The sequence below is a fragment of the Pollicipes pollicipes genome, unplaced genomic scaffold, assembly GCF_011947565.3.
Source record: "Pollicipes pollicipes isolate AB1234 unplaced genomic scaffold, Ppol_2.1 Scaffold_3447;HRSCAF=4054_pilon_pilon_pilon, whole genome shotgun sequence".
Taxonomy (NCBI): Eukaryota; Metazoa; Arthropoda; class Thecostraca; order Pollicipedomorpha; family Pollicipedidae; genus Pollicipes; species Pollicipes pollicipes.
In genome coordinates, this window is record NW_023596297.1 from 37,471,527 (window position 1) to 37,490,563 (window position 19,037).

The 19,037-nt window shown below is 50.7% G+C and overlaps 2 protein-coding genes across 2 annotated transcripts in view; one reads left to right on the top strand and one right to left on the bottom strand.

The window, feature by feature from the left end:
- Positions 1 to 3,339: 3,339 nt before the first annotated feature.
- On the bottom strand, positions 3,340 to 8,262 carry LOC119092514 (uncharacterized). Its single transcript, XM_037215474.1, has 5 exons — positions 8,215 to 8,262; positions 4,582 to 6,775; positions 4,265 to 4,325; positions 3,820 to 3,905; positions 3,340 to 3,606 (listed from the first exon to the last, which is right to left on the bottom strand). The coding sequence occupies exons 2-5, from the start codon at positions 6,772 to 6,774 to the stop codon at positions 3,340 to 3,342; spliced, it is 2,607 nt and encodes an 868-aa protein (XP_037071369.1). The 5' UTR covers position 6,775; positions 8,215 to 8,262.
- Positions 8,263 to 8,554: 292 nt separating this feature from the next.
- Rap1 (RAS oncogene family member Rap1) overlaps positions 8,555 to 19,037 on the top strand; it is a 30,044-nt gene continuing 19,561 nt past the window's right edge. Inside the window, exon 1 of the mRNA XM_037214832.1 lies at positions 8,555 to 8,658. The gene's annotated coding sequence lies outside the window, so the exon portion shown is untranslated. The remainder of the gene's footprint in view (positions 8,659 to 19,037) is intronic.

Below are 19,037 nucleotides of genomic sequence, written 5' to 3' on the forward strand. Positions count from 1 at the left end.
TGCTGACCGCGGTGGAGACGCTGCACTACGCGAGCCGGCCGGACGGCGGTGGCGACACACCGGTGGTCAGCGGGCTCGAACAGCTGATAGCCGGCTGTATGCCGAAGCATGAGACGGCACACGGCGTGCGGCGCCGGGCGCTGATTGCCAACGACCCTGTCCTTACCCAGGTGCTGACGGCAACCAGCCTCGTCCCCACGCGTCACTGATGGATTTTGTTGCCTGCATCCCGCACTGTTTCACGCAGAGGATCAGGGTGCGGATGGAAACGAACTGGGACTGCGTCCACGTACCGTTGATGATTCTCTTCCTCCGTGAAGCGACGTTTTTACTGGCATTGCCTGTCGCGTGTTCGTATTCCTGTGATGGCCGTCATGCGAGATGACTGGCTGGCTAGCGGCTAAGGTGTGTGGCAGTATCAGCGTGCTGCGGTGTATCAAATTTTCACAGGAGCACGGCGTGTGTGACGCCAAGAATAACAAGAATCATAAGTGCGAAAGAAGCAGGTGATGGTAGCCTTGATAATGGCGTTTTAGAACTGATTTATTGTGAGGTCCGATGTGCCTAGCTGATGTTCAGGCATTGTGTCGTATGTTAATTTTCATATGCCAAAACTGTAAAAAAGTCAAACTTTTCTAGGGTGTTGTTTGTAGCGTAAAATACACTTCGCATGTGAACAAATTGCAAAGAATCAAAATTTTAACTTGATTCAAATCCCAAAGTAGTCGACTTTTTGCGGACCCACAGATACGCCTTAGCACTGTCATACGAATCAAAAGTAGCGGCAGCGAGAACGATCACTTCGCATTTGTGTAATGGTGAGATAATTTCTCCTGACCAGACGTTTTTCCGGGAGCGATTGTCCAAAGTCCAATCGAAAGCACGAGGACGGATCAGCTGTCAGTCCAACAGTGTCCAAAAATCAGACTGCCCCGTAAAATTCCATGTATAAAAATATCGTTGCTCGTTACAACCAATACCTTCACATTCGTTCAACCCACAGTACTGCACTTCCTCATCCTTAACGAATTTTAAAAAGAAAGCAGCCTGCTCGTGGCCAAGTACGGAGAATCACGTACTTTGGCAACATGAGTACCCTGCTGCTTCACTGCCAATAAAGTAGCAATATAAAACTGCCACATTCTACGCCATTTTAATCCAAAGGTACGCAAAAATTCTACCACAATGCCAATGCTTTTCGGAATCAGCGTGTTGAGGAGGCCCTCCACACTAAGTCTGGAGGAAACGAGACGCCCCGCAATATCCAACTAGGGTGTTACGCGTCGTATAACTCGGAAGTTACGCAAAATCCCACCCCAAAGATAGTGATTTTCGGAATTAGCGTGTTGAAAAGGCCCTGCAAATCAAATCTAGAGGTAATCGAGACGCCTCGCAATATCCAACTGGGGCGTTACGTTTCGTGTAACTCGGAAGTTACGCAACATCCCGCCCAAAAGACAATGATTTTCGGAATAAGCGTGTTGAGAAGGCCCTGCACACCAAATTTGGAGGTAATTGAGACGCCCCGCAATACCGCTGAGGTATAAAGGTTAGAAATGTCCACCAGCCAGTCTCAGCTCTTGTCTCTCTTTGCCGTAGTAAACACCGTTCGATATTCAAATGTTCGTATTCACTGTCTTAGCACACACAATTACGTCTCGTCACACAATCGCTGTCTCTCCACCCCCTGTCTTTCCCGTCTCAGCTCGCCAACACAAGAACGAAATGTCCCCACCGCTCGACAGTTCGCAGCGCAGCACCCCCCGTCAGCTCTCTCTCACCACTGTCGCCGGGCGTGGCATGGCGCCGCCGCGCCGGGCGTCCCCCCGCCCAAATTACCCGGTTTATAGGCAGCCGAGGATAATTCGAATTAAGATCGGAACGGATCATGCGACGTTTACCCGGTTTACATGGGCAGCCGAGGATAATTCGAATTAAGATCGGAACGGATCATGCGACGTTAACCCTCTCGGCTTCACATTTCGGGCATGGACAAACCTGCAGCAGCTCGTCTCTACGGGAATATGTACCAATCTCCACTTGGGCAGGGGTTATTTGAACCTGCACCCTCAAATGTAATGCGCCGTGGCCAAACATCGAGATGAGGCTGCGGAAACTTATTTAAGCGTGCAGCCCAGTTGGTTGCGACCATTGTTGGATGTAAAGCCCATAGATCTTACCATCCGTATGCACTTCTAAACAAAGCAGTTCGCCAGGAAGCAGAATGAAATACCGGTTGGCTCATCACTAATATATTAAACGAAGGATGTGCACGGTGCGAGACTAAACAAACAAAAGCTCTGTGACATGAGATCAGATTGCTACAACTAGCTATGAAGTACACGTACGCACGATAATACTAAAGCCTTCTTACATCTATGAGCATTCGAACCAAAGGCCGATTAGCAAATATAGTTGCAAGCGACAAATTCGACGGCCGCTGATGGTAACGGAAAATGCTAGAAGAAAATGTCTATGAAAATAGTTATAGAGGTAGAGAGCTTAACGTCATTCAAAAAAAGAAATGCGACAAGACACACATGGGCAAAACATAGCGAACATACGGCGCAGAACATCGCTAAATTTCATGACCTTGATTGTCTTCACACAAGCACACGGTTGTTCAGGTCACAAAAAGTAGGGTACAAACATCTCTCCGACAGGAGCAGGGAGCAAGACCATTATTCCGACGCGGTTAAGATTGGCGATCAAGCGCATGTTATGTTTACAAACGCAGCAATGTTCAAGAACAGCTAGTTCGCCAAACCAAAATTCCGAACCCAGTCATCAAGAACTTAACACTCAAAAACAATTCATCTTCAAGAAACAAACAGCAAACGACGTGGGGATGCAACTCTGATCTTGGACGGAAGACGAAGATTCTATAAGCGTTATCCATCACCGCATACCTACACACCATTTGCAGTGAACATTGCTTAATCAGGCTCAATTTTCCTCATAATGGTCGGCTGTAGAGCCCGCTTTCTTGCACAGAGCGTTCTCCACACAAGGCAGACACAAACTGATCGACTCAGATTTCTCTATGCGTTTCACCAGACACCGTATGCTGGCGAATGTCCAGTGACTACCCCGTGGTGGAGTGGGAGGCCGGCGGCGGAGTACAGCGGCGCTCTGGGCCCAGGCTTCAGCGACGATGCCAGCAGCCACGCATGTTGAGCGCATTCAGACGACACGTCAGAGCTCGAACAGCAGTCCGTAAAGCCGAACGCGCAGCACCATACATAAATCACAAACCAGGCTTCGCCACGCCCCGCTCACCGGCGACTTCGGTGAAGGCCGCGGGGGCGGCACAGCCACCAGTCCTGCCCATGCACAGCTTCAAGCACGGATCACAGTCACAGGTGCAGACACATCACAGAGGCTGGCAGCACGACACTCGCCAGGGACTCCCAGCGCGGCACTGTCGTCCAGCATCTCGGTGGCCGACGTGTCACCGGAGCCGACCGACTCCGTTCTCGAGCTGGCCGACACCTCCAGCTCCAGGGAGACGGACGGCGCGTTGGTGGCGCCCACGCCCAGGTGCTGGCGGTAGGAGGGCGGCGGCGGGCCAAGTGATTCGTCCGGTTCGAACGTGCCGCCCTCCAGCTGCGGCGCAGCCGCCGTCAGCCGTGTCGGCTGCGCAGGCCGCGCCCACGGCGACGCGCCACCGACGATGGAGATGTCTAGCTTGCGCCGGCGGCGGCGGCGCGTTAGGCGCCAGCCGACGGCGGCGCCGAGCAGCGCCAGCAGCAGCAGCGGTGCCAGCACCAGCTCCGGCCAGCGCGCGCCGCCGGCCGCCGAGCGCGACACTCCGCCGACCGGCGCCGAGCCGTTACGGTCCGAGGAGGGTGGCGGCGCGCTCTCGGCGACCGGTCCTGGCGAGAGGACGGCGCCGTCAGCTGGTCCTGGCGAGAGGGCGGCGCCGTCAGCCGGCCCTGGCGAGAGGACGGCGCCGTCAGCCGGTCCTGGCGAGAGGGCGGCGCCGTCAGCCGGTCCTGGCGAGAGGGCGGCGCCGCCAGCCGGCCCTGGCGAGAGGACGGCGCCGTCAGCCGGTCCTGGCGAGAGGGCGGCGCCGTCAGCCGGTCCTGGCGAGAGGGTGGCGCCGGCGGCTGGTCCTGGCGAGAGGGCGGCGCCGTCAGCTGGTCCTGGCGAGAGGGCGGCGCCGTCAGCCGGCCCTGGCGAGAGGACGGCGCCGTCAGCCGGCCCTGGCGAGAGGACGGCGCCGTCAGCCGGTCCTGGCGAGAGGGCGGCGCCGTCAGCCGGCCCTGGCGAGAGGGTGGCGCCGTCAGACGGTCCTGGCGAGAGGACGGCGCCGTCAGCCGGTCCTGGCGAGAGGGCGGCGCCGTCAGCCGGTCCTGGCGAGAGGGTGGCGCCGGCGGCTGGTCCTGGCGAGAGGGCGGCGCCGTCAGCTGGTCCTGGCGAGAGGGCGGCGCCGTCAGCCGGCCCTGGCGAGAGGACGGCGCCGTCAGCCGGTCCTGGCGAGAGGGCGGCGCCGTCAGCCGGCCCTGGCGAGAGGGTGGCGCCGTCAGCCGGTCCTGGCGAGAGGGCGGCGCCGGCGGCTGGTCCTGGCGAGAGGGCGGCGCCGGCGACCAGCGGTGTGTGGTTCGACGGGTCAGCAGGGTTGGCCGGTACGAACGCCTGCGCTTTAAACCGGGGGGAGGGGGCTGGTTCTGCAGGGAGGGGACTGGCGACCGCAGCCACAAGAGAAGGTTCTGGACTGTCCGATGGAAGCGTGCTCACTGCGGCGTGTTGATCAACATACCCGTCAAGGGGATGCTGATGATCCGGCGAGGACACTGGTGACTCTGTCGTGCCGCTGTATGTTGAGCCCACGTGGTAGAATAACGCGTCCTCCACATCGCTTTCTGATGAACTCACACGGGACACAGACACCGTCACAGCCTCGAGTTCGTCTTCACCGGAAGGCTTAAAACTAAGATACTCAGGATGTCCCATCACGCTACCAAGCCAGTTGCCATAACCACTGCCGTAAACGAAGCCGGAGCCTCCTTCTGCCCATTTGTCACGTGTGTGCTCATCGCCCCCACTAAGCCGATACTGAACAGAGTTTGGCGACGTTTCAGACGACAGGCTGGCGCCGGTTGGAGCCCCAGAGTCGGTCAATACAATCAGATCTCCGGTGGCCGGTTTGTCGGACTGAGCAGATTCAGTGGCAGTGGTGAGTGGCGCGGAGGCCGTCGGAACAGTGTAGTCCTCCTCAATCCATCTTGTACCAAACGCCATCGTGGTGGCCTCGGCTCTGAGCTGGGCATCCGAGGTGCGCGTTTGGTTTGTTTGAGGGCGAGACTTGCCGCGACTGACAGCTTTACTGGCCGAGTCACCAAGGTCTTCCGCTCCAAAAGCGTGGCTCGCAAGATCTCCATGAATAATGAAATCATCAGACATGTTAGCAACGAGCGACACACCTTCAAGGGATCGAATGCTATACGGGAGATCATCTGGGCCTCGGTCAGCCTTCACTTTTCCTGTGTGGTGGAGTGCATTGACGGGACCTGAAGGTTTTTCCATGCTCTCGGCAAAGTTTCCAGACTTTCTGACATCACTGCCATGGTCGATAATACTTATATGAACAACACTCGAATTATTTGATTCCTGAGTAACAAAGGATGGATCTTCATAGTCCCGTGGGACAATAACGAGATCATCGGAGCCCTGCAAGGCACCAATGACCCCTTCCGCAGCATCCGTGACTGTAGAATGTCCGTCCTCACCGGTAACCATGCCGACACCTCCAGCTCGGACCGAAAGGTCATCAGTGGCGCGATCAGTGACATTCACTGCTACACGGGCAGATGCGCGGCTTTGAGAGACTTCGGTGCTGCGATTGACCAACGTATCAACCTTCGATGTGCCGGCGACGGTTTCCGCCAGGCGTTGTCCGAAACTCGATTCTTCGTTTTCCAAGGGAGAAAGAGCTGAGGGAGGAGTAAGCGCGTCGGGGATGAGACTTCTGCCAGTCCTCTGAAATAGCACGGGCGCGGACGGCGCACCCCACGTCGCGGCCATTGGGCTTGACTCGTCCTCTGGCGTCCCCGGGGTCGCTGCTCCGACAGCGCGGCGGGGCGACACGCTCAGCGAAGACTCGATGACGGGCACCGCCGTCACTGGCGCGAGTGGAGGCTCGTCGCTCTTGGCGGCCGGCCCGCTCAGCGAAGACTCGAGGACGGGCACCGCCGTCACTGGCGCGATTGGAGGCTCATCTCTCTCGGCGGCCGACGCTCTGCCGCGCTGCCTCCGCGGCGCAGGGAGCGCCGCGTCGCTGCTGATCAGGTGACCGTCACGTGCCGGCGGCGCGACGCGGTGTGGGACGTTCGCGACCGGCCGAGCCAGTGCCGGTCCAGCCGTCCTCGCAGGAGGCCCGCTCCAATGGCGCGCGTGAACCGCTGCGGCCGGACGCCAGCTGACGGTGTACACAGTCGAGGTCTGCACGCGTCGCACGCGCGTCAGAGACGCCGTTTCCGCTGGTGTCACTGCTGGAGCCCGCGCGGGACCCGGTGTCGGCCCAGTTAAGAGCGCCGTGTGTGGCACCCAGACGGCTGCGGGTGATGTTTCCGAGCCTGGATTCCATATAGGACCTCGCGCCAGCCAAGCCGCTGGTGGCTCGAGCATGATGCTGGCGGCGCGGTGGACAGGAGCAGGAACAGCAGGTGCTGGCGCTGGAGACGGGGCGACGATCCCCTCCAGTTTCTGGCCAGTGCAGCAGTTCAGCAGACAAGAGCAGCTGATGAGCCACACGGCCAGCGAAGAAGCCATTCTGGAAGGATGAGACGTGCTGTTGATGAATATATACTCATCACAATATCCATAATGGATGAAATCATTACGCACTGCAGGTCCGATACTAACCTATTGGACGAGGACCACGGTCCCAACAATTACCATGTGTGATCCTGCTATGTTATTTCAATTGTTTTGCAAAACTATACACAAAAACTTATGCTGGAGACAGAAACAGTGTGGGCAGAATGATGAACATAACTAGCAAGGCATGAGCATGGTAATGCTAACTAATGAGCAGGAATTACTACAGCTGTTTTTCCCACTTCTTCTATCTGCTAGCCACTGTTCTTATGACAGTCTGGTTAGCATTGTCCAGAGTTCCTTGTGGTGGACAAATGACATTGGATCAAGTCCAGTGTCACACATATGCAGAACTTTATAAACAACACATTAGGTGACAGATGTGACCTGTACCCTGTAGCACAAAAAATCACTACAGACATCAATACGGAAATACATCATGATAGCAATACTTCCATTGATGAGTCAACAATCTTTTTTTACTAGGCAACAATTTGCAACCTAATTTTGTGATATCACAAGCACAGCTACCTAATCATTACCAAACAGGAAACATTGATACACACTCTAGCAGAGCTTTTGTCCATCTCACAGCTTGACTTACAGTGACATAAAATGAGAGCAAAGTCCTTGAATTTTTCCATGTTAAAGTTTGAAGATTAATATGCTTTGACACCAAAAATATGCCAAGAAATAACCCTGCCTGATACTAGAGGAGCCACTCAAGAGGAGCTACAGCTGAAATGCAGATGTAAATCTGCAAAGTGTAAAATACAAAGGCACACAAAATAAAGAAAAAGGCTGACAGAAAAAGCAAGCTTGAAGGGGCATACATGGTCTATAATAAATCTGCTGTACTGGACAACTACTCAACATTGGAAGGCTTTACCTGGTGCTAGTGGAACCCTAACTTATGTGAGGTCAAATTGCATTGAATCTTAACTCCTTTTGCAAAAATATCCTTAGAACATTGACTCTTTGCACCAAGATTGGTAGTGATAGTACACCAAACTCTGAGCACTCATATTTACGATGTGCATGTTCTGAATTGCTGCTTACTTCTCCGCTCAAGTTTGAGATAACATGTATTTTTAATTTTAGAAGCATGGCAGGAAGTACATGATCCCAAGCATGACTTTGGCTGGCTACAGCCTGATATCGGGCATGCAGGAACCTACTGCCTGATCCCTTGTGGGACAGTTTGGCTTGGAAAAAAACATTTAACTGGAAGGCACCTAGCCATGAGCTAGTCCAGATATAACATAAATGAAATGCAATAGTCTGCCTGATGTGTGACAGCCCCGACTTGAACTGCTCGAATTCGGAGTCGCAAGCTCACATTACAAATACTTTAAAAGAAACGCCATTCCCAAGCTCTAAAGCAATAAATACCAGAGTATGCTCGGCACACCTGCACCACACATTCAACGCGCGACGCTTCACAACACCTACATGTCACAATACAAATTTGCTTTTGAATGACGCGCTACCGTTTACCGTGGGCGTCTAATGTTCAATATAAAATGCCAAAGGAAGTTGTGCTACCAAATGGAAGCACATACAGCAGCCGTTGGACCAGCGCTTAGATATTCGATTACCTTCGTTGTCCCTTGTACGTCATTTTGCCAGCAAAAAGGCCTTCGGTAAACAGTTAAAAACAAGTACAATTGGTGGGATCGCACGCTGTAGAAGCGACTGATTTTTGTCTCATCTGCGCGAAAGAACGTCTCATGCCATTTTGATCCGTTTATTCTCTGTATTGTGCGTGCCGTGGGCGGAGGGTGGCCGTGGTCAGCGGGAGCCGTCGTACGGCACATACCCAGCTGAGATTGAAAGGTATGGAGTTAGGGAAAATTGCATGACTTCTGTGCATCTTTTTATAATGACTCACGAAGCTTTTCTGTGAGGGAACAGATTTAAAGGGATGAAACGTTGTTTAGTCGTAAATCTCCTCATACGCCTGACAACAATAAGCACAGTTATTATGTCAATTTCATACCGAGGGCTCAGAAAATTGAGGTCTCTGAATTGTGTAGTGCAGCTTTACTTCTAGACACATTTTCAGAGCAACATCATTTATGTGGGGTGTCTTCTATTGATCTTTTAATGCCAACAATGATCAGAAAGTTTGAATGCTGGTGGTATATTCTGCATGCTGATAGCATGTTAATGATGCATCAAGGGCATCCTCTTTTGTATGCTTTTTATCATATGGTAGAAATGCTGTTGTAATGTTCACCTGATTTTAGTTTGGGACTGACATAGCATCATGATATGTAACCTGTTGGGCTTTTTTTTACTTGGGTACCTGTATTGCCGACGGTGGGGAGAGAGCTACGCTGGCTACGGGGTTCCTGTACTGCCATGATGGAGAAATGCTGTTAGGTATCAGCCGACGTAGTGACGTCACGGAAAATGGGTTTGCATCGATCGGGATTCTTTTGGGCCGACTGAAGGCTACAAGGCATTTGCTAGCGATATGATGTCACTGGTATTCGACTGGATATGTGACGTCACGGGTTGTGAGGCTTTAGGGCTCTTTTGGGTGCAATGAATGCCGTAAAGCATCACCTGACGATATGGCGTCGCTGGTATTCAATGAAACATCAGGCGCAACGGGCCTTATTCTATCTTTACCTTTCGTACCTGTCTGCTGCAAGCATTTGCGTGCCGAATAAAAGCTTGACCGAATCACCTGAATGTGTGACGTCACCAATCATCACTTGATACGAGTGCACTTAGGCCCCACGGCCGTGGTGTATCATGTTCCGTGAAATATCACTGGGTATCGTGACGCCAGTGATATTCGACTAAATATTGGTCGCAACACGTCAAGGTCCATTTTTAGCTTCGTACCTGTCTACTGCAAGCACTGGCGTGATGAATAAAAGCTACCAAATCACGTGAGTGTGTGACGTCACTGGTCATGCATTTTTATGGATCTTTGGGGGCCAACTGAGGGCCGTAAAGCATAACCTAATGATGTGACGTCACTGGCATTCAACTGTGTGTGATGTCACTTGTGATCAGATTTTACGGCCTCTTTTGGGCCGACGAAAGGTCATACGACATTAACTGAAGATGTGCCGTCACTGGTATCCGAATACAATTCAGGCGGCCATGGCCATGCTCCATCTTTACCTTTAGTACCTGTCCATTGCAAGTATTTGAATGCTGAAGGAAGGGTCTGCCGAATTACCTGAGTGTGTAACGTCACTAACCATTAACTTGTATAGACTGTTTTGAACCCACTGTAAGCCATACCACATCAGCTGACCATATGACGTCACCGGTTTTCGTCTAGGTGTCATGCGCAACAGGCCATGCTCTATCTTTGCCTTTCGTACCTGTTTACTGCAAGCATTCGCGTGTTATATCAAGGTGATGCTGAACCATCTGAGTGCGTGACGTCACTGGTCATGAGTTTATACAGGTTCGCTTGGGCAGCCCAATGCAACAAAGCATCATATCCTGTAAAGCGTCGCGGGATGATATGACGTCACTGGTATTCGACTCAACATCAGGCGCAACAGGCCATGTTCCATCTTTACCTTTCGTACCTGTCTACTGCAAGCATTCGCGTGTTATATCACGTCATTGGTTAAGAGTTCTTACGGGCTCTTTTCAACCCCCTATATGGTATAATGCTTCAGTTGACGATATGATGTCACTGGTGTTCGACTTAACATCAGGCACAACATGTCATATTCCATCTTTGCCTTTCGCACCTGTTAAAGTAGTGGCGAGCCTAATGATGGCTCTGCCGAATCACCTGAGTGCGTCATCATGAGTTTTTACAGGCTATTGTTGGCCGAGTGAAAGCCATTAGGCATCATCTAACGATATGTCGTCACTGGTAATCCACTAAGTGTGTGACGCCATTGGTCATGAGTTTTCCCGCGCCTTTTTGGGCCGACTTAAGGCCATGAGGCATCAGGTAACGATATGACGTCACTGGTATTCAATTAAGCATCAGATACAATATGTCATGTTTCATCTTTACCTTCCGCACCTATCTACTGCAAGTATTCGCGCGCCACATAAAGGCTCTGCCCAATCACCTGAGCGTGTGGTGTGACTGGTTATGAGTTTACGCGGGTTTACTCGGGCTGACTGAAGGACATCAAGCATCATCTGGCGATGTGACGTCACTGGTATTCAACTTAACACCAGGCGCGACAGGCCATGTTCGTCTTTACCTTTCGTACCTGTCTATTGTAAGCATTGACATGCTTAAGGGAAGCTCTGTGAAATCTCCTGAGTGTGTAATGTCACTGGTCATGAGTTCTTTACGGGCTGCTTTTTTGTACCTATAGGGTACAAGACATCAGTTGACGATATGACATCACTGGTATTTGACTTAATCTCAGGCGCAACAGGCCATGTTCCATCTTTGCCTTTCGCACCTCTATACTGCAAGTATTCGCGCGCTACATAAAGGCTCTGCCGAATCACCTGAGCATGTGGTGTAACTGGTCATGAGTTTACGCGGGCTTACTCGGGATGACTGAAGGACATCAAGCATCACCTGACCATATGACGTCACTGATATTCGGGCTGTGGCCCAGACTTATGGCCGCTAGGCGGCGCCCTTGATTATTATTTAGCCATCAGGGCATTCCGGACCGTAGCTGCTCAGGGGCGCATCCTGTGATGTCGGGCGGAATAGCTTTGCATATACGTCGGTTTGTGGGCTGGGAAAACCTTTGTTTTGTGTTTACGTTGGTTCAAAATTTTAGTCGTTGAAACAGCCCGTTGCGTTTGAAGTTGTTACTTAATGGTGCGCACAATAAAATTAGTGTGCTTAACTATGGTGCATCTCCCACCTCTGCTGCGGAACTCCGTAGCCGTAGGTGGCCAAGTGACCTCCTACCAACTGATGATCAGTGACGTCACATACTCAGGCGATTCGGCGGAGCCTTCATATAGCACGCGAATATTTGCAGCAGCCAGGTGCGAAAGGCAAATATGGAGCATGACCTGTTGCGCCTGATGTTTAGTCGAGCACCAGTAACGTCATGTCATCAGCTGATGCATTATAACCTAAAATGGGTTCAAAGGAGCCCGTAAAAAACTCGTGACCAGTGACGTCACACACTCAGGAGATTCGACGGAGCCTTCATTCAGCACGTCAGTGCCTTTAATAAGCAAGTACAAAAGGTAAAGAAAGTACGTGGCATGTTGGACCTGATGTTAAGTCGAATAACAGTGACGACATATCATCCTGTGATGCTTCACGGGAGGTGTTGCTTTGTGGCCTTGGGCGGCACAAGTGAATCCGTATGAACTCATGACCAGCGACGTCACCCACTCAGATGATTCGTCTGGAGTTTAGTTGATTACCAGTGACGTCATATCGTCAGCTGATGCTTGATGTCCGTCAGTCAGCCCGAGTAAACCTGCACAAACTCATGGCCAGTTACACCACACGCTCAGGCGAATCGACAGAGCCTTTTTGTAGTGCACGAATACTTGCAGTAGGCAGGTGCGAAAGATAAAGATGAAACATGGCTTATTGCAACTGATGTTAATTCGAATACAAGTGACGCCATAACGTTATCTGATGCCTAATGACCTGAACTCGGCCAAAAAAGGCCCGTAAAAGCTCATGACCAGTGACGTCACACACTCAGTGGATTACCAGTGACGTCATTTCGTTAGCTGATGCCTTATGGCTTTCGCTCAGCCAAAAATAGTTGGTAAAAATTCATGACCAGTGACGTCGCACACTCAGGTGACTCGGCAGAGCCATCATTTAACGCACCAATACTTTACAGGTACGAAAGGCAAAGATGGAACATGACCTGTTACGCCTCATGTTAAGTCGAACACCATTGACATCATGTCGTCAACTGATGCATGTTTCCTTATAGAGGGTTCCAAGGAGCCAGAAAAAACTCATGACCAGTAACGTTACACACCCAGGAGACTCGACAGAGCCTTCATTCAGCACGTCAATACTTGTAATAGGCGGGTACGAAAGGTAAAGATAGAACATGGCCTGTCGCGCCTGATGTTAAGTCGGACACCAGTGACGTCATATCATCAGCTGATGCATTATACCGTTTGGGGGTACAAAAGGTCCCGTAAAAAGCTCTTGACCAGTGACGTTACTTACTCAGGAGACTCGACAGAGCCTTCATTCAGCACGCCCATACTTCCAAGAGACAGGTACGAAAGGTAAAGATAGAACATGGCCTGTCGCGCCTGGAGTTTAGTCGAATACCAGTGACGTCATATCGTCAGCTGATGCTTGATGTCCTTCATTCAGCCAGAGTAAACCCGCGTTAACTCATAACTAGTTACACCACACGCTAAGGTAATTCGGCAGAGCCCCTGTGTCGCGCGAATACTTGCAGTAGATAGGTGCGAAAGGTACAGACGAAACATGGTTTAGATGGAGCATGGCCTGTTGCGGATGATGTCTAGTCGAAACCCAGTGACATCATATCGTCAGCTGATGCCTTATGGCCTATAGTAGGCTCAAAAGAGTGTGCAAATTAATGGCCAGTGACGTACACACTCAGGTAATTTGGCAGAGCCTTCCCCGGCAATGCTTGCAATGGACAGGTACCAAAGATAAAGGTGGAACATGGTCTGTCGCGCCCGAAGTTCATTCGAATACCAGTGACGTCACATCTTCAGTCATTGCCGTATGACCTTTCGTCGGCCCAAAAGAGGCCGTAAAACCTCATGACCAGCGACACGCACAGTCGAGTGCCAGCGACGTCACATCGTTAGCTGATGCTTTATGGTCTTTAGTTGGCCGCACAAAAAATCCGCCAATACTTGCAGCAGACATGTACGAAAGGTATAAATGGAGCATGACCTGTTGCCTGATGTTCAGCCAAATACCAGTGACGTCATATCGCCAGCTGATGCCTAACGGCATTTCGTCGGTCCTATAGGGCCCGTGGAAACCCACGGCCATTGACGTCTTACAGTCGTATAGCAGTGACGTCGCTAGCTGACACCTTGTGGTCTTCAGTTGGCCGAAAAGCACCGTTGGAACTCATGGCCAGTGATGTCACACACTCAGGTGGTTCGGCAGCTTTCATCCAGCACGCCAATGCTTGCAGCAGACAAGTACAAAGGTAAAAATGAAGCACGGCCTGTTGCACCCAGTATTTATTCGAATACCAGTGACGTCACGCTATCCGGTGATACTTCGCGGACCACGACACACCGTGGTCGTGGGGCCTAAGTGCACTCGTATGAAGTGATGATTAGGGACGTCACACATTGGGGTAATTCGGTCAAACCCCTATGCGGCACGCAAATGCTTGCAGCAGACAGGTATGAAAAGTAAAGATGGAACGAGGCCGGCCGCGCCTGATGTTCAATCGAATACCAGTGACGACACATGGCCAGCTGATGCATTACGGCATTCAGTTGACCCAAAAGAGCCTTACACACTCACGACCAGTGACGTCACATACCCAGCCGAATACCAGTGACATCATATCACAAGCAAAAGCCTTATGGCCTTCAGTCGGCCCGAAAGAACCCCGACCCCGATCGATGCAAAACCATTTTCAGTGACGTCACAATGTTAGCTGATGCCTCACAGCTTTTGCCCCGCACGACAATACTCCAAACCCTGCAGCTAGCGTAGCTCTTCCCTCCGTCGGCCATACAGGTACCCAAGTAAAAAATTACCACCTGTTGTCAGTATGGTCATTATATTCAATTGTTCCATTGAAATTCCTGCGGTAAATAACTATTAAGTAATGCTCAGTCTTTGCTCAAGACCAAACTACAGCCATTGCAGCATGAAGTGGAGCTGGGTGGCAAGAACAGTATTTTTCTTCATGTGGAGGTATTACTGCATTTTTCTGGACAAGCGTCAAATGCAAAAGGTTCTTGAAGTAAGGGGACCAAGGTTGGTGCTGCAAAGCATTAAGAATATTTTAAAAATCCATCCCAGGTGCCCTTTTGTAAATGATCAGCCTTGTAGGTTCATATGCCTATCAAGTAACTTGTAAAGTTTCCAGTGTGCCTTGAACGATTCAGTTCCATGTTTGTGCCTGGCTGGGTTACGTTGTCACAAGTATGGAATGAGCCAACACTGTTGAGCTAGGGTGACCTTGATTTGCTTGAACATGTTTTTTCAAGCTAGAGTCAAGGTTTGAAATGCAAAAATAATTGGTGTCAATCACAAGTTTCTGAAAATCTAATGGCAAAATTTGAAAGTGGTTTCACCCTGCTTTCACTTACCTGCCCAAATGTGTCTTGGGTTTTTTATTAAGTGGAATATATAAGGCAAGTCAATAGTTTAAGATGCATGACCATGTTATGGGGAATTTCTGGGTTAATTGCATGATGACACACTGTGCATGGTAGATGTGCTATTTTTGACACTTAAGCAAATGGACCTTGAACCAGGTGTCAAATGACAGTGACACCTGGCAGGAAGTACCTGGCAGTGTACTTCTTGCCAGGATGCTCACCACAGCATGCAATACAGCAGACCTATGCAGATCAGTTGGGTGGAATGGTTAGAGACCTGCTCTGGTGGGCCAGAGTGGGGCCATGTGCTCGGGGGGGGGGGTCCTTGGACCACTGGATCAGTTTAAAGGCAGACTGCGTCTGTGAACCCCCCCACTGTGGGTGCTGGTTGCTACTTTATCTCAACAGGGCAGTCACCCCTCAGTTGCTGCCATCTTATGGGTGGTAGCTGGTTGAGGAAGAACATACCAAAGACAGGCTTGAACTAAGGATATGGGCACGGGGATCTACCAGCTGCACCACAGAGATGGTTGATAGGAATGGGCATTACCAGTAACATGTATATCCTGCATGGGAGGAATGGGCGTTACCAGTAAGATGTCATATACCGCGTGGGAGGTATGGGCGCTACAAGTAAGATGTGATATCCTGTGTGGGAGGAATGGGCATTTCCAGTAAAATGTTATGTCCCGTGTGGGACAAGCAAGGCAATAATTTGCGTGAGTGATCTCAGTTGTTATGGAGGTAATGCCCAAAACCATACCATGAAATCAGACACATTCATCTACTGATACCAATGATTTTTATTGACGTTTTAGATGGTATACTTTTCATGGAGCTCCACGGTGCAGTAGTCTCGCGCTAGCTCGCAATTGGCACTGGTGCGAAAATGGCTAGCTATGAGCCTGCTCGGACTTGCCAAATTTACCACGCGCTCAGGTGGGGGTCAAATTGACCCCCCAAAGGTTTTTCCAAAATGGTTTCCGAACGGCGCGGCGCGTCCGCTCCAAATTTTGCATAGCTGTAGACAATTGAATAGCAGATCGCTTGACAAAAATTTGGATGTACCTTGTGAGGTCGCTGACATATGGCAGGTCAAAGTCAGGCCATGGTTTCAGCGAAGGCAGTTTCTAGAGAATCGTTCAATCTGATGCAACAACGGAGTGTTTGGCGAAGCCGTACATCTCTGAGATGCTTTCTTAGGCAAAACAAGTATTGAATGAGCAAGTTCAGTTGACCTTAGGTCAGGTATGAAGGTCAGACCAAGGTCAAAACCAACCTGTTTTATTACTCTAGGGCTTGCTGTATGGGATAGTTTCTGGTGCTCATTTCGAATTTATTGATAGCAGGAACCGCATAATACATCTTCAATTGACGTGTTACAGGTCAGAATAGGCCATTGACCCAAGATGACCCCAGTTGACATTTTGTTTTTAGGAGCATACAGCCTAGCGTAATCTTTGTCGCTTATTTAACTGCAAAACCCAGAGGAGTCTTGTATGATTTTGTCAGCATGACCTTCAAAAGGTCAAATAAGGTCACTGACCTTAAATGAGTTTGTTGCCTTTTGCTCAGAAACAGTTGTCTAGGTTTTTGGGTCACTTTTGATTATTTTTTTATTTTTGGACATATCAACATGGCCTGAAATTTTTTGTCTCTAGCTATCTTTGTTCCCGAGATCCCAGGGTGGGGGGGGGGGGGTCAAATTGACCCTCTCCCCACCCGAGTTAAGGGTATCTAGCCGGCCACCCGGGCGCGTGTAAATGAACGCGTTTAGCGGATCGGCAATGACGTACAGTTTTGTGGATTATGACCGAGCACTGTAAAGAACGCAAATGGTTTGGATGGACATTGGCGACAACAAACAAGCCTAAACACATGTCTAGTTTTCATGACCCCCTTGATTCCGTTTTAGGGTACAGTTCCTTACATTGAAAAGCGACTTAAAGGATTGACCCTGGTCTTTTGCTGACGTACCTGACTCGGGCAGTTTTGAGATACGCTGGAGATGGTTATTTCACCGTTGTTGAGTTGTAACCGGTACTTTCACCAAAAACGTGCAAGTCACGTCACGTCACGTCACGTCACGTCACGTCACGTCACGTCTTTGTCTGTGCTGGCGGTTGAAATTTGACGTAATTCCTAAAAAATTCCCCGCGGTTGGTGGTGGGCCCCATGGTTTGGGCACGGGAGCATTTGGTGGTCTGTGCGCGCCGGCCCTCGCTTCTGCAGTTCTTATTGCCGGTACGGTTGCGCTTGTCAGTTTTCACGGCTTGTTTAGTTTTAAAAGCTTCTGTTTGGAATGTCAGTTGGCTGCTTGTTGTAACAACAAAACTTTTTGTTTGTTCGCTCACGTTAACTTTTTTGATGACTAATCCAATATATGGAAAGAAAATGGGCCTTCCAATTTTATCCTCATTGTTTTTTTCTGAAACTACCGAAAGGTTCGGATTCCGATGGTTCCAACAGCAGTATTCATAGGCAGCAAATCTGGCTGTTACTGTCGCGTTTGGTCTTCGGCAATAACGCCACGAGCCGATTACTGTCATTTTCGGATTACTAATGCCTCGCGCTCACGCCAAGTACGAAACTGCAAAATTATTGCAGCGTTGAGTGCAAGCACCTTACACTAATGAATTTTGCTGCATCTGTTGTGTACGGGTTTTTGTATTTTTGTGCTAGTTGGTATGCTAATCTCAGTATTCCATAACATGCCACGTTCCGAACTGAATACAATGTGTCGGTAAACTGAATCCCTTAAGACATGTTCCGATACAAGGAATCTGACAGCTTGAAGCACGTAACTAGTAACCTGTGTCACTTCTTAACACCAATATCGTACAGAAACACCACAGTGGTGACGTTTCAGGACAACTCCGTCCCTCTATCATGCTCTTCCACGCCACCATACTGGCGACATTTGAAGGTTTTCATTGGGATTCAGCATTGGCCGGTGGCCCATGCTCCAGAGATAACCAGCATCGTAGCCGTAGGGGTACCCCCACCCATCCGTACGCACACCGCACCGGGCGCTGCATCGCTCAATACACGGCGTAGCTGTTGTGCTGCCGCTGGCTGGCACGGGGCGTGTACCGGCCGGACGATCTGTCCACGGTGGCCCGAGGCGCCGCCCAATGGACGGTCCGGGCCGGCCCCGCTCCGGCCGCCTGTCGCCGCCAATTAGCGCACGTGGGTGATCGGCCCGACGGCCGCCGGCCGCTGCGTCCCAAGTGGCCGCCTCCGCGGCGGACGACGGGCCGGAACGGACCCAGCTGCTCGGTACGGATGGGCTTCACACGGATATGGGACGGACCTCAAAAACACGCCCTACGCGTGCTTTGATATGGTACTCAAGGGGAGCTGATATCGCCCTTGTTTAGTTGGAACCGGCACGTGTTACCGGTATTTCAAATAAAGCCGGTAAATTGGAGACTGGTGGTGTCATAAGCGACCGTGCGCTTTCCTGTGTGCGTCAGCATTGAGAAAGTGACGAAGGGAGGAACTGGAACAGGTCTGACAGTGAAAGGTCAGCGGACAGGAGGAAACGTTTCTATTGTGCACTCTCCTGCCGCTTTCCTTGTTTCAGGACAGCGATTGTCCTCGAATGTGTGGTTCTTTATGGCAACTACGGTGTCGAATCTGTGAGACACCCAGCCTTGAATTGGTAGCGAGAGTGTCGTTAATGGGACGATTGCCAAACCAGCTTAATATTTATGATAGATACCTATAATGGCGTGGAGTTTTCACGGCCCGTCCACAGCCAGAGGTCGTCGCTCCTTTGAACGTCGCGAATCCGTGAACCTGATCCAGAGCTGGGAAAACTTATCGCGAAGTTCGAACCGTAGCGTAACAGTCTGCTGGAGTGCATTGTTAACCTTCCAACTGTCAAAGAACTTTAAAAGATCGGGAGCAATGCCCACCGTTAACGCTCACATGACTCGCTTGCCATGAAGTCATGCAAGTTAGACGCTGCACAACGTGATTGA

Bases quoted from the DNA above. Each gene is read 5' to 3' on its own strand.
- LOC119092514 (XM_037215474.1), bottom strand. From the start codon at position 6,774: ATGGCTTCTTCGCTGGCCGTGTGGCTCATCAGCTGCTCTTGTCTGCTG. The intron at 4,326-4,581 runs GCCGCCCTCTCG...CCCTCTCGCCAG, and splicing joins ACACACCGCTGGTCGCCGGC to GACCGGCTGACGGCGCCGTC. The intron at 3,607-3,819 runs GTCGGCGGAGTG...GCTGCGCCGCAG, and splicing joins ACCGTAACGGCTCGGCGCCG to CTGGAGGGCGGCACGTTCGA.